This window comes from Papio anubis, chromosome 13 (assembly GCF_008728515.1).
Source record: "Papio anubis isolate 15944 chromosome 13, Panubis1.0, whole genome shotgun sequence".
NCBI lineage: Eukaryota > Metazoa > Chordata > Mammalia > Primates > Cercopithecidae > Papio > Papio anubis.
This window is the reverse complement of record NC_044988.1, coordinates 48182724-48196754: the sequence shown is the minus strand read 5'-3', so window position 1 is coordinate 48196754 and position 14031 is coordinate 48182724. Positions and strand designations below refer to the sequence as shown.

The 14031-nt window shown below is 41.1% G+C and overlaps 3 protein-coding genes across 5 annotated transcripts in view; 2 read left to right on the top strand and 1 right to left on the bottom strand.

Annotated features, from left to right (window-relative positions):
• HAUS6 (HAUS augmin like complex subunit 6) overlaps positions 1-6571 on the top strand; it is a 51556-nt gene extending 44985 nt beyond the window's left edge. For 2 of the 3 annotated variants that reach the window (XM_009188705.4, XM_021927488.2), the window contains exons 16-17: positions 705-1745; positions 3308-4184. In XM_009188705.4, the coding sequence (XP_009186969.2) occupies positions 705-1745; positions 3308-3369 (1103 nt within the window). In that variant the 3' untranslated portion in view covers positions 3370-4184. Of the gene's footprint in view, positions 1-704; positions 1746-3307 lie in introns of all 3 variants that reach the window. The other variant, XM_021927487.2, reaches the window with a different exon arrangement.
• Positions 6572-8700: 2129 nt separating this feature from the next.
• RRAGA (Ras related GTP binding A) lies at positions 8701-10348 on the bottom strand. Its single transcript, XM_003911681.3, has one exon. It carries the CDS (start codon positions 10064-10066, stop codon positions 9125-9127), a length of 942 nt encoding a protein of 313 aa, XP_003911730.1. The 5' UTR covers positions 10067-10348; the 3' UTR covers positions 8701-9124.
• A 26-nt stretch (positions 10349-10374) lies between these two features.
• SAXO1 (stabilizer of axonemal microtubules 1) overlaps positions 10375-14031 on the top strand; it is a 120834-nt gene continuing 117177 nt past the window's right edge. The window contains exon 1 of the mRNA XM_009188709.2: positions 10375-10519. The gene's annotated coding sequence lies outside the window, so the exon portion shown is untranslated. The remainder of the gene's footprint in view (positions 10520-14031) is intronic.

Below are 14031 nucleotides of genomic sequence, written 5' to 3'. Positions count from 1 at the left end.
GCCCGTCTCGGCCTCCCAAAATGCTGGGATTACAGGCTTGAGCCACCGCGCCCGGCCTGCTATAACTTGTAATTTGTGTAGGCAAAGTTCTGATATTGGTGTCCTTAGGTAGGCACATCATCTTGGTTGAGTAACTAAATAATTTCTGTTCTGCTGCTGATATAATTCAGTTTGGACTGAGCCACAGCCTAGGTCAGCAAACTATAGCCTATGAACCAAATTTGGCCCCACCTTGTGTGTTTTTGTATATAAAATTATATTGAACATAAGCATTTTCATTTGTTGACATTGTTTATGGCTACTTTCATGCTATCATGGCAGAGTTAAGTAGTTGACAGAATGGATGACCTGCAAAGCCTAAAATATTACTATCTGGTCCTTATAGAAAATGTTTGCCAAACTGTGGCTTAGATGGACAAGAAAAGGTCTTTTTAATACATGTAATTCATATGTGCTGCGTAAAAATTGACGCACATTTTAAGAACAGCTCTCTTTCTATGTGTTTATTTGTGTGTGATCAGTTGGAGATGGGGTTCTTTGATGTTGGGATTGGTTACATTGTGGAGCCTTGTCATCCAACCAGTATATTTATGGAACACATACTGAGTCGAGCTTTATCTTCAGTGTTAGAAATAATATGATTCATTGCATGCTCTATGTTTGGGAATGTTAGTAAATTGTGTTTTTCTCCCCTTTAATTGTAGTAACTGAAATTAGGAGCTCATGGAGAAAAGCTATTGAAATGGAAGAAAACAGAACTGCAGAACCAACTCAAATGGATGCTGAACATAGAGAAGTATTGCCAGAATCATTACCTGTGTTGCACAGTCAAAGAGAATTTAGCATGGACCATTTTCTCTTAGAAACCACTGTGTCAGATTTTGGCCAGTCTCGTTCGACTGAAGAGAAAGTTGTTTCAGATTGCAAGTGTGTGCCTCAGAAACCTGTGCTGACCAGTCACATAGATGAACCACCAACACAAAGTCAGTCAGATTTGTTAAATAAGAAAGTAATTTGCAAGCAAGATTTGGAATGTTTAGCCTTCACCAAGTTTTCAGAAACTAGCCAAATGGAGACATTCTCCCCAGCTGTTGGCAATAGGATAGATGTGATGGGTGGCAGTGAAGAGGAGTTTATGAAAATATTGGACCACTTAGAAGTTTCTTGTAACAAACCTTCCACAAATAAAACTATGTTGTGGAACTCTTTTCAGATATCAAGTGAAATTAGTTCTAAGAGTTTTAAAGATAATGATTTTGGCATATTACACGAAACTCTTCCGGAAGAAGTTGGTCACCTAAGTTTTAATAGTTCCAGTAGTTCAGAGGCCAATTTTAAACTGGAGCCAAATAGTCCTATGCATGGTGGCATTCTTCTAGAAAATGTTGTGGGAGGGAGACAGACTACTCCAGAATCAGACTTCAATATACAGGCTCTTCGCAGTAGATACGAGGCTCTGAAGAAATCTCTTTCCAAGAAAAGGGAAGAATCTTACCTCTCGAATTCCCAAACACCCGAAAGACACAAACCAGAATTGAGCCCTACTCCCCAAAATGTACAAACAGATGATGTGCTTAACTTTTTGGACACCCGTGATTTGCATACTGACCATACAAAGACATCTTTACCCATGTCCATCGGTGAAAGAAAACGGTCTATTTCACCACTAATTAAGTTTTCTCCAGTGGAACAAAGATTGAGGACCACAATATCATGTAGTCTTGGAGAACTACCTAATTTAAAAGGTAAGGTTTAACTAGACCTATGCATATTCACCTGTTGAAGTTTTCTCTCAACTTTTGATAAAACCAGTACACAATGGATGCTGCATGACCTTTATTGTTAATGTGCTCCTCCTTCCTTCATTTAGGTTGAGGGGAATGATCCCTCACTGTAAAGGTCCTTTCAGAATCTCTGTTTATGTATATGTAGTTACAATTGATTTGAGACAGGGGTGGGAAAAAAAAGCCCCCCCAACCTGAAACTTACTGCTTTTATAATACAAATAACTGAAAAGTAATTGTCATCAAAATCTTGCCCACTGGAAGGTGGTTTTTAAAACCTTGAGAAACCCAATTTTAAATATCATCACTGTAATGGTGTAGTATCTGGGAGTGGGGTGTAGAAATAAAAGAAGCCAGGTCAGTGTATTAGTTTCCTAGGGCTGCCATAACAAAGCACCATAAAGTGGGTGGCTTGGAACAGCAGAAATTTATTGTCTCTGAAGACAGTAAGTTCTAGAGGCTAGATGTCCAAAATCCAGGTGTTGACAGGGCCATGTTCCCTCTGAAGCCACTAGAATAGGATCCTTCTTTGCCTCTTCTAGCCTCTGGTAGCACCAGGCATTCCTTGGCTTGTGGCAGTGTAATTCTAATCTTTGCCTCCATTGTCACATGGTATTCTTCCCTTGTGTATGTGTCTTATAAGGACACAGTCATATTAGCTACTTAAGGGGTCACCCTACTCCAGTATGACCTCATCTTACTTAGCTAATTGTATCTGTAATGACCGTATTTCCAAATAAGGTGACATTCTGAGGTACTGGGGTTAGAACTTCAACGGGGTATTAATTCAGTTCATAACAGTTAATATTAATAATTATTGAAGCTAGGTGATGGATACATTGAGTTAATCATAGTTCTCATCAGTTTTGTATGTTTGAATGTTTTCCTCATAAAAGGTTAAAAAAATCGCTCTTGTAGCTCATTAGGAGAGATAAGGATCTGGTGATACAGATTCATTATGTATCACTCTGATTTGCCCACAATAGTTATACACTGACTGCTATATTGAAAAGTATTTGGCTGGGCACAGTGGCTCACGCCTGCAATCCCAGCACTTTGGGAGGCCTAGATGGGAGAATCACTTGAACCCAGGAGTTCGACACCAGCCTCAGCAACACAGGGAGACTATGTCTCTACAAAAAATTAAAAAATTAGCTGGGCATGTTGGCACATGCCTGTGGTCTGAGGTACGCAGGAGGCTGAGGTGGGAGGATTACTTAGGCCTGGGAGTTTGAGGCTGGAGTGAGCTGCCATCGCGCCACTGCACTCCAGCCTGGGTGACAGAGCAAGACCCTGTCACAGAAAAAAAAAAAAAAAAAAAAAAGAAGTATTCTAGGAGGAATGTATTGATCTCTGGAGAAAGAGAGTACTTTGGTGAGAATAATGATAATTTTATCATAATTGAGTATTTGCAAAACTATGAACTTTTTATCTTGACTAAAATTTGCTACTGCTTGGAATCTGTTCTATTTATTTTTCTTTGTAATGTTTGCTTATACTTTTTTTTAAAAATCAATTTGCAGAAGAAGACATTTTGAATAAGAGCCTTGATGCAAAAGAACCACCATCTGACTTGACAAGATGAAGACATACCTATTTAATATAACTATGATGCACTTAAATTGAAGCTATGCCACAGGATAGAAACTGAATTATAACTTAAATACATGTTGGAAGTGTAACACTGTTTTTCAAGGTTTTAAAAAAATTCCAAATGCCTTTTAGCCTTCTTTAATATTTTTAGGTAAGGAAAGTATGTTTGGATTTTTTTCTCTTTGTAGGTATATGAGATTGAAATATGAAGTATTTGGAAAACAAACGTCAAGCAATGGGAAGCCATTTTGATTTCTTGAGTAATCTTGTAAGCATTAAGTGAATGACAAAGTAGTAGTGTAACTAATTTCTTATGTTATAACTTCAGTCAGTTAATATAAGGATGAGTAGTTTTTGTTGTATGTTCACTAAGTGGTTAATAGCCATTGAATATACTAATCTTTCATCGTAGAGAACTATACAACTTTTATTGTTTCTTTATGGAACATTCTGGCTGACCAGAAAAAGTGAGAAAAGTAGTACCTTGGGATGTGTAGTCAAGATGACAAATTTTAAGACTGGAAAAGCTCTAAACAAGCTTAATGATTATTCAAGTAGAATGATCCTGAGAAGTGATGTTTGGTGGAATAAAGTGCATGTGATGATTAAGTGAAGACTGGGGCAGAATGATTTAAAAAAAGGAAAAAGATGGAAGAAGATGAGTAGACACTTGTAAGGAACACTGTCAAACTATAAATCCATTCAGTGGGTTGTATAACATTTATATTTAGTCTAATTTAGACTTTGATAATTTAACTTAATCCTACTTTTATATTTTAACAAAAATATAAATTAAAATTTTCATTAGTCTGTTTTATTGTTGTTGGGTTATTTTATACTCCCTGTTGAGAGAAAGGAACAAGGAACAACCATCAAAATTCCTCAGTCCCTACAGAATAGCCCCACAATAACTTGAGAAAACTGAACCTAGAGTTAAATAACTTGTCACACTTGTAGTCTCCTGCCTCACTCCTTCAGGTGCCCTGCCTAGAAAAAGACTTGGGTCTAGCATCCAAGTGAACACATACTATTGCCCTCTGTTAACCAGGAGGAATGGAACAGACACTGGAAGGGTGATAGTACCTACAATACCCTTTGTAGTCCCCATCTCACAGCCATCAAAATCTTGTCCACTAGCCCCCAAAAAACTGGCAAGGAAAGAAGGTGGAGGGGAAATTTATGGAAGTAGATGGCTTAATAGTTCATCTCTCTTCATTTATCTTGGACTGCCTTTCTCTAAGTTGTTTGTGCTGTCCCAGTGTGAAGACTCATCTTTTTGTGAGAAAAGACAAAATGAAGCACATGTAACTACCTTCTTTGCAATGGAAAAGGAGAAGAAAAAAATCTTCTAAGTTGCTGTTTTCTTTTATTAGTTAATAAAACAAATCAGGGACTATGCAGGTCTATGGGGAAACCTTTAGTCTGCTTTAAGAAAACTCAGTATCTGAAAATCTTAGCATGTAACGCTATCATATCAGCATCTGCAGAAGTGCCAAGGCCATTGCTAGACACTTAATGTGTATTATTTCATTTAATTATATTTTAAATGTGCTTCCCTAGTAATTCTTAAGCTCAAGAAAGTTTGAGAACTGCTGCTAGGAAATAGAGATTCACATTTAACCCTGTGGTACTTTTAAGAAGCAGGTATGTTGTTACATATATACTTCGGTAGAAATTGTTAACTATCGATAGGGAAGCTCAAGTTCGCCACTCAAGTCTGAGAAACCCTTAATTACTGAGAATCAAATGAGCAGAATGTCTGTAGACATTTTGGATTTGTAAAAATCACGTTGTTGAGTTATACCTGTGATAGGCTGAAAGTTTTTGGCATTCTTTCCTGTTCTTCATATGCCAGTAACATAAACAAAAAATATCTCAGATCTGTCACTTTCTTCTCCTAAACCAAAGTGATTGCGGCTTTTTGCCTGCAGCCTTTTCCCTATCCAATATCTCCTGCATAGTTACCTTTTGATCTTAAGAACTGTGTTGATTGGGTCACTTCCTTGCCTAAAATTCCACTAATGGTTCATTGTTAATTCTAAAACAGAGTTCAAATTTAAAGGCATGTAAGTTCCCCTATAGCAGATTTCTTCTATTCCCCCTTCCACTGTAATCTCCCTTTTTTTTTTTACTGAAATGCTTCAGTGAGCATGGGTCTTTAGGGGTCTTGGTTTACAATTTTTCTGAAGCAGGAATACCTTGCCTTCCTCTACTGGTTTACCACAATTACAGCTCTCTTTTAAGCCTCAGAAAAAATGTCACTTCCACCTTGAAGTCTTAATCCACGCTTTTTATATCCATGTGCCTATTCCTTCTCTGAAATCTCCTATGGTATCTTAACTTTTTATTCATTTTATGTCCCACTAATTGATTTTATTATATATTTTTTATGGTTGCATGTGGTCTCTCTAGTTATAGCAATATATACATACATACATACACACCTATGTAAATGTGTGTCGGGAGTATGTATTCACACACAGATACCCCAAGGCCATGTGTCATCTTTATCAATTGTTTAAGTTTTGGAATTGTTTAGTTTGCCTCCTATATCATGGAATAAATGGTAAAGAGGGCTAATTCATTACTGTAAGTGGATTTCTCATTACATTCATATCAGACATTATATAGAATGTACTGTTTTGTTCACTGTTTGTAAGATACAAAGGTGTATAAACTGACTTCTACATCAGCTTGAAACCTGAGATAATGTTAAAAAGTTCTAGTTATTTTAAATGTTTAAAGAGAACCACCATATAATGTTGCTAAACATGAAAAATGTCATCAAGTGGAATAAAGAATAGTTGAAGTTAACAATTGGGGGAAATTGAACTGAAAACAAAAATACGAGTATTTTGAAACCTTTTCTTTACCATGAGTCTCTTGACTATGAAGTCAAATTTATCTAAAGGAAAAACAGGAATTCTGGAGACCTGTGTAAAAGCAGACTATTATCTTCCTACTGTGAGTGTACTAAAATTAAAATATGTTTAATGACGTTTTCCTCAATGTAGAAGTATTGAAGTAAATGTTTCTTTTATGTTGCAGATACATAGTTGCTCTAGAGATCACCTTTTTCTTTAGGCACTGTGAATAGCAAGTCCACATCCTAAGTTGAAAATATTTGAGAATCCTCTATGGGAGTCTTTGTAAATATTTTAAATACTGTTGTTTTCAATAAATATTTTATACTATCTGGCTTTGGAATTTCCTGTATAATATCAAAAAGAACTATGCCCCTGCAAACCTTAAGATGATCACATATAAAGGTATATTAATAACCTGATCAACACATTTGAGAGGTTCAGTGATTCAGGTAAACATGTTTTGTTACTTCCATTTTAATTACTAGATTTACTGTACATAGTATTTTAAAATGAATTTTTAAAGTAATATCTATACTGTCACTTTTCTCATATGGAGTCTTTACACTAATGTATTGCCAATGGCCCTAATTAGGTAATTTTTATAAATTACACCTGAATAGCTTCTTACTCTTCATAAGTAGTGTCATCCACATCTGCTGCTAGAAAGGGTTTAATAATTAAATAATTTTATAAAGCCTTAGAAATTCTAAAGCCCTATCACTTATATATACTGTCCATACAAAGATAGCACCTCGGGTGTAAAATGAGAGGCTTAGAGTTGATCACAGGTCTCTTGGCTCTAAAATACTTAGCTTTCTTTTCAAACAATTAATAAGGCAGCTATTGCTGGAACTGGAATGGGACATTTTAGATCTGTTTGCCTATTTTACTACACATTGCCAATCCAAATTAGGAACCTCAAAATCCTTTCTTAAAAGTAGGTGATCCAAGAATCTGGTTCAGTATTATCCAATTTCCAGAGAAATGCAAATGGGAAAGTGATCTTGCCCAAAATGAGTGAAACCCTATTCCTTGAGGAAGGTCACTTAGCTTCCTGGGCTTCAGCTTACTCAGTATGTAAATTCGGAATTATATGAAGGAATAATACACATTTAAAAAGCTAAGACCGATCAGTGCTGATCTGTGCAAGTTATAAGAACAAAAAAATTGCCGTGTGCAGTGGCTTACGACTGTAATCTCAGCACCTTGGGAAGCTGAGATGGGCGGATCACTTGAGGTTAGTAGTTCGAGACCAGCCTGGCCAACGTGGTGAAACCCCTATCTCTACTAAAAAATACCAAAAATTAGCTGGGCGTGGTGGTGCATGCCTGTAGTCCCAGCTACTTGGGAGGCCGAGGCACGAAAATGGCTTGAACCTGGGAGGCGGAGGTTGCAGTGAGATCGCGCCATTGCACTCCAGCCTGGGCAAAAGAGCGAGACTCGTCTCAAAGAAACAACAACAACAAAAAATAAAAAGCTATGACTCTTACGGTTAACTTTTCAATGGAAGTAATGGGGTGTAATGATGAGGAGAGTCAGTAGTCAGATTGCCTGGGTTTAGCTGTATGAGCTTAATAAGGTTATAGCAATTTGCTCATCTGTTAAAATAGCGATCAAAGTAACCTACCACATAGGTTGTGAGGATTCAGTAAGATAAATGCACACGTGCTTAAGAACACCTGACATTTAGTAAGGGATCAAATATTCAAATAGGTTTCACATCCAGTAATTTGGGGAAGAATGGCTCAGTAGATGGTAATGGTAGTTAACACAGGACGCTATGCGCGTTATGCGCTAGGCACCGTTCCTAAATACCATGTTGAATTTAATCCTTTTAAACATCCTTTCAAGTGGGTTTTTTTTTTTTTTTTTGGCTGTTTTTGAGATAGGGTCTTGCTTTGTCACCCAAGCTGGAGGGCAGTGACACAATTATACCTCACTGCAACCTCTACCTCCTGGACTCAAGCAATCCTCTTTTCTCAGCCTCCCAAGTAGCTAGGACTGTAGGCACCCACCACTATGCCTAGTTAATGAAAAAAAAATTTTTTTTGTAGAGACAGGGTCTCACTATGTTACCCAGGCCGGTCTTGAACTCCTGGTCTCAGGTGATCCTCCCACTCAGCCTCCCAAAGTGCTAGAATTACAGGTGTGAGCCACCACACCTGGCTATAAAGTAGTATTCTGACCCACATTTTACCAATGAAGGAACAAGTGTAGTGAAATTAAGTACTTGCTCATGTTCACAGAGCTAGTAAGTGAAGGGACCAGAATACTAACTCAGGTGGTCTAGCTTGAGTCCATAGCATAAGCACTTCTACAGCTGTTACCAAACATCACTAAAATGCTGGGGGCTAAACTCACAGAATCAAATTTGCCAGTCAAGCAATACTTGTGGGCAGTCAGAATCTTTAGATTTACATATTAAGCACTTTCGAGTTATTTCAAATAAGGCCATGTTTTAAATTGCTAACACGTTTATTCATGAATGAAGCCAAGAAGAATTTATAAATGCATTTTAATACCTTGCTGATAAAATAGTAACATTCCATCTTTGCAATCTGATACGGAATACAGGAGATACTGGTAAAGGCTTTGATGTGCATATCTATTATAACCAGGTAATGAGAACACACACGAACCACCTACTTTAGTGTTACATCATACCAACTTCTCAGAAAGGCCAGCTTCAAAGCTCTACTGGGTAGCCGAGTAAATAGCGTCCAATGTTTAAAGACTGGGGAGCCGGGGAGAAAGATGAAAGGAGGAAGCAGCACACATTTCAAAGCCCACTTTTAAGCACACGACATTATGAATATTAAAAATAAAGGATGCAAACAAAAAAGGCAATTCAGCATTTTCAGAAAGAGCATTTGGCAATATTCAACGCATAAGGAGACTGTGCTTGGGGCCATCCACTCTCTCCAGCTTCTCAAAGTGTTTCCGGGCATTGCGAATGTTGATCAGAGTGGCCGCAGAAGGGATCGACGGGTCTGACATGACCACCATCACGTACGTGTTTGAGGTGAAGATGTCGATGAAAGCAGCGAAGTTGGAATTCCTAACTTCCATGCTCTGGAAGGAAGCGGCCAATTTACTGCAGCTCAGCTTGAACTGTTTGATGATGTTGCTGATCTTCTCAAACCGGTGGACGTCGCGCTGCTCTTTGCACTGGTAGTGGGAAATAACCAAGAACGTAGCTCTTTCGAACAGCAGAACTTCATCGGCCTCAATGATTTGGGCAAAATTCCTGAGGTTCATCTCCAGCTGCTGAACGTTGGGAATCAGCTGGTAGACGATGCTGGACCAGGCTTTGTAGAGCGTCTCATCCCAGATGGACGTTCGAAAACAAGCACACTCCAGCGGGCGAGACAGACGCCTCAGGTCTTCCTCTCGCTCTTTAAAAATCAGGTCGCGCTGATCCTCCTGAACCAGATCCATTTTGTGCACCAGGCAGAAGATTTTGGCGTCAGGAGAGTTCTGGAGGATGGCCTCCAGACACGACTGGTAATAATGCATGTCCTTTTCCAGTTCGCGGCTCTCCACGTCAAACACGTAAATCAGAACTTCTACGTTACGGAAAATATTGTCTCGCTGGCTGGTGAAGTAATTTTCCATGAAGGTGTCCTGACCGCCACAGTCCCACAGGTTCAGCACCAGGTTCCCCAGGAATCGGACGTGGGAGTGCTCCACGTCAATGGTGGCCCCCAGGCGCCGGGTGTCGCGAGCAATATAATTGGCGAAGATAATCGACCTCATGCTGGTCTTCCCCGACCCGCTCTTCCCCATCAGCAGCACCTTTTTCTTCATGGCTGTATTTGGCATCACCCGCCGGGGCCGCCTCGGACTGGGCCTGAGGGCGCGGCCTACACGCAGCGCCGAGGGAGGGGTCAGGGGCTGCCGGAGACTCGCAGGCGGTGCCTCGCTCCGCTCCGCCGCGCAGCTGGGCAGGCAGGAGAGGCGAGAGCGCGAACCCGGGGCTGGAGAGGCCGCAGCGGGGCTGGCTCTTCCTCAGAGGGGAGCGCCTGCGGCTGTCGGTAGCAACGGCTTGGGAGATGCGCTTGCCTTCCGGAGAGGGAACCGCTGCGTCCCCGCCACCACCCACTTCCGGCGGCGATCTCGCGAGAGCTCCGTCGCTCCGCCGTTCCTGCCCGACGAGCTTTGAAAAGCTGCTACGCTAATGAAACCCAACCCGGGCAGCGTGAGCCCTAAGATGGAAGGGAAGCCCAAGGACTGCGGTCTTTTGTTCTGTTGCAGCTGGGTTTGCGGTTGCTAGGGGTACGTGTATGGTTGGCAGGGGGAAATGCTGCCCTCTGGTGGCCAAAAAAAAGCCCCAACCACCACCACTACCGCAACTGGCTTTAGGAGCGAGGTGTGCTGGGCGGGTTTCCGCAGGGGCAGCCGACTGATGAAGTGGAGGGAAAGCCTAACTTCCCAGTCCGCTTAGGCCTCCCCAGGTTCCCTGGCCCAGTGAGTACAGGGGCAGGGCAGATGGAGAATGTGCAGATGCGGAAAGTGAGACTTAGACAAGTTAAGCGATTGCCCACCGCTGCGCAGCTAGACGATAGCGAGTCCCTCCTGGGAGACATCCTGGCTTCCAGTTGGTGCTTTTAATTCCTTTCTCACGTCTGCTTTTCCCGTAATCTCAGAGTTTAGAATTTATAATTAGAATTCCAAAGCTCGAGGAAACGATAATATGGAATCCCATGCATTAGTTCCATCCTCACAGTAACCCTGTGAATTAGTAACCCTATTTTCAAGTGAGGGAATCAAAGGTTAGAGAGGTTAAGTCACTTGACCAAGTTACACATATACTAAATGATGAAAGGAATTTGATTTTAGTCTGACTACAGTCTATTTGCCTAACAATAGGCCACCCTGTGCCCCTCTAAAAGCGTAATGTGATTCTGCTCTTGGTCTTCAAGTAGATAAGAGAATCAGTGTCCTCCAGTATCGTTCATACAGAATGAATGAGAGTCATCAGGATACTGAAGCCTCTATATCTATCTTAAAGTCCTTTTTTTTTCTTTTGAGATGGAGTCTTGCTCTGTTGCCCAGGCTGGAGTGTAGTGGCGTGATCTCAGCTCATTGCAACCTCCGCCTTCTGGGTTGAAGCGATTCTCCTGCCTCAGTCCCCCAAATAGCTGGGATTATGGGCACCTGCCACCACCCCTGGCTAATTTTTGTATTTTTAGTAGCGACGGGGTTTCACCATGTTGGCTAGGCTGGTCTCGAACTCCTGACCTCAAGTGAGCCACCTGCCTCGGCCTCCCAAATTGCTGGGAGTACAGGCATGAGCCACCGTGCCTGGCCTAAAGCCCTTTTCAAAGTGTATACTGTACTGTACAAATTCAGGTATTCCATTCTTTCATTTATTAAAAAAAATTCCTACTGTTAACATGTGCAGTAGAAGAAGTTCAAAAATGGCCTTTGCTGTAGTTTATGGAAATCATAGAGTGAAATTCCATAATACAATATAGTATGTGGAAAATCTCTTAGTGTATTCAATTTCATCTCCTTGGTGATATCTCTTCTGGAGCCTTCTTATCTTTCACCACCATTCTGGGGTTTCCCTTCCCCATTCTTTCGAGTTGGGTATTCTTTTTCCTGATTTCACATCTTCTCATTTTTGGCTCATTTGGTGGAACACATGATCCAATAGCTTCCAGATAAAAAGTATGAGGAGAGTAAAAATTTCAAGACATTGGATGTCTGAAATTTTCTTTGTTTTTACCCTCACACTTGATTGGTTGGACATAATTTTTCCTTAGAGTCTTGGAGGCATTGCTCTGTTGCTCCATCATCTTTTAGCTGCCAGTAGTCTGATGCCTGCTTCTTGGTTTTGATCTATTCTTTCCTCTCTAAAAACATATTCAAAATTTCCTTATTCTAGTGTTCTGAAATTTAATGATAATTGGCATTGTTGAGCTCAAATTTGCATTGTGCCGGACCCTCCAATGTGTCTTTTAATTTGGAAACCATGCCGTTGAATTCTGAACAATGTTCTTGAATTGTTTGATGATGTATTTCCTCTATTCTCTCATGTGAATATTCCTAAGGTCTGGATATCACATTTTATGGAGTCTCCTCTAATATATTCTTTCTTTTCTTTCTTTCTTTTTTTTTCTTGGAGACAGAGTCTTACTCTGTTGCCCAGGCTAGAGTGTAGTGGCACGATCTTGGCTCACTGCAACCTCCACCTCCCGGGTTCAAGAGATTCTCCTGCCTCAGCCTCCCAAGTAGCTGGGACTACAGGCCTCCACCACCATGCCTGGCTAAGTTTTATACATTTTTTGTTTTTGTTTTTGTTTTGAGACGGAGTCTTGCTCAGTAGCCTAGACTGGAGTGCAGTGGCACTATCTCGGCTTACTGCAATCTCCGCCTCCCAGGTTCAAGCCATTCTCCTGGCTCAGCCTCCCAAGTAACTGGGATTACAGAAGCCTGCCACTGCGCCTGGCTAATTTTTGAATTTTAATAGAGACAGGGTTTCACCACGTTGGCCAGGCTGGTCTCAAACTCCTGGTCTTAAGTGATCTGCCCGCCTCAGCTTCCCAAAGTGCTGATTACAGGCGTGTGCCACCGCGCCTGGCCTTCTTTTCTTTTTTAAAAAAATTTTAAAATTTATTTTTAGAGACAGGGTCTTTCTCTGTCAACCAGGCTGGAGTGCAGTGGTGAGATCATAGCTCACTGCAGCCTCCATCTCCTCGGCTCAAGGGATCCTCACATGCCAGCCTCCCAAGTAGGTAGGATTATAGGTGTGTGCCACTATGCCTATTTTTTTTTTTTTTTCCTGAGACGAAGTTTTGCTCTTGTTGCCCAGGCTCGAGTGCAATGGCATGATCTCAGCTCACCACAACCTCTGCCTGCCGGGTTCAAGCGATGCTTCTGCCTCAGCCACCCAAGTAGCTGGGATTACAGGTATGTGCCTCCTTGTCTGGCTAATTTTGTATTTTCAGTAGAGACGGGGTTTCTCCTTTCTCCATGTTGGTCAGGCTGGTCTTGAACTCCCGACCTCAGGTGATCCGCCTGCCTTGGCCTCCCAAAGTGCTGGGATTACAGGCGTGAGCTACTGCACCTGCCCTGCCTGATTTTTAAGTATTTTTGGGTAAACCTTTCTTATTTTCTATTTCTGTCTTTTTGTTCTACTTTCCAGGAGAATTTTCTCATCTTAATTTTCCAACTCTTTGGAGTTTTAAATTTTATTTTATTTTATTTTATTTATTTATTTATTTTGAGACAGAGTCTCACTCTGTCACCCAGGCTGGAGTGCAGTGGCAGGATCTCAGCTCACTGCAAGCTCCGCCTCCTGGGTTCACATCATTCTCCTGCCTCAGCCTCCCGAGTAGCTGGGACTACAGGCGCCCACTACCTCGCCCAGCTAGTTTTTTGTGTTTTTTTAGTAGAGACGGGGTTTCACCGCGTTAGCTAGGATGGTCTCAATCTCCTGACCTCGTGATCCGCCCGTCTCGGCCTCCCAAAGTGCTGGGATTACAGGCTTGAGCCACCGCGCCCGGCCAGAGTTTTAAATTTTAATATCATATTTTTAATTTCCACAGGCTGTTCTAATTGTTCTTTTTAAAAACATAAAATTATTTTTTTCATGGATTAAATATCTTCTTTTATCTCTCTGAGGATAATAGTAACATTAATAAAAATTTTTATCCTGTTTAGTCTTGGTTTCTTCCAAGTTTCTTTTGTTTGTATGTTCTCTCTCTCTCTCTCTCTCTCTCTCTTTTTTTGAGACGGAGTTTCACTCTTGTTGCCCAGGCTGGAGTGCAATGGCGCGATCT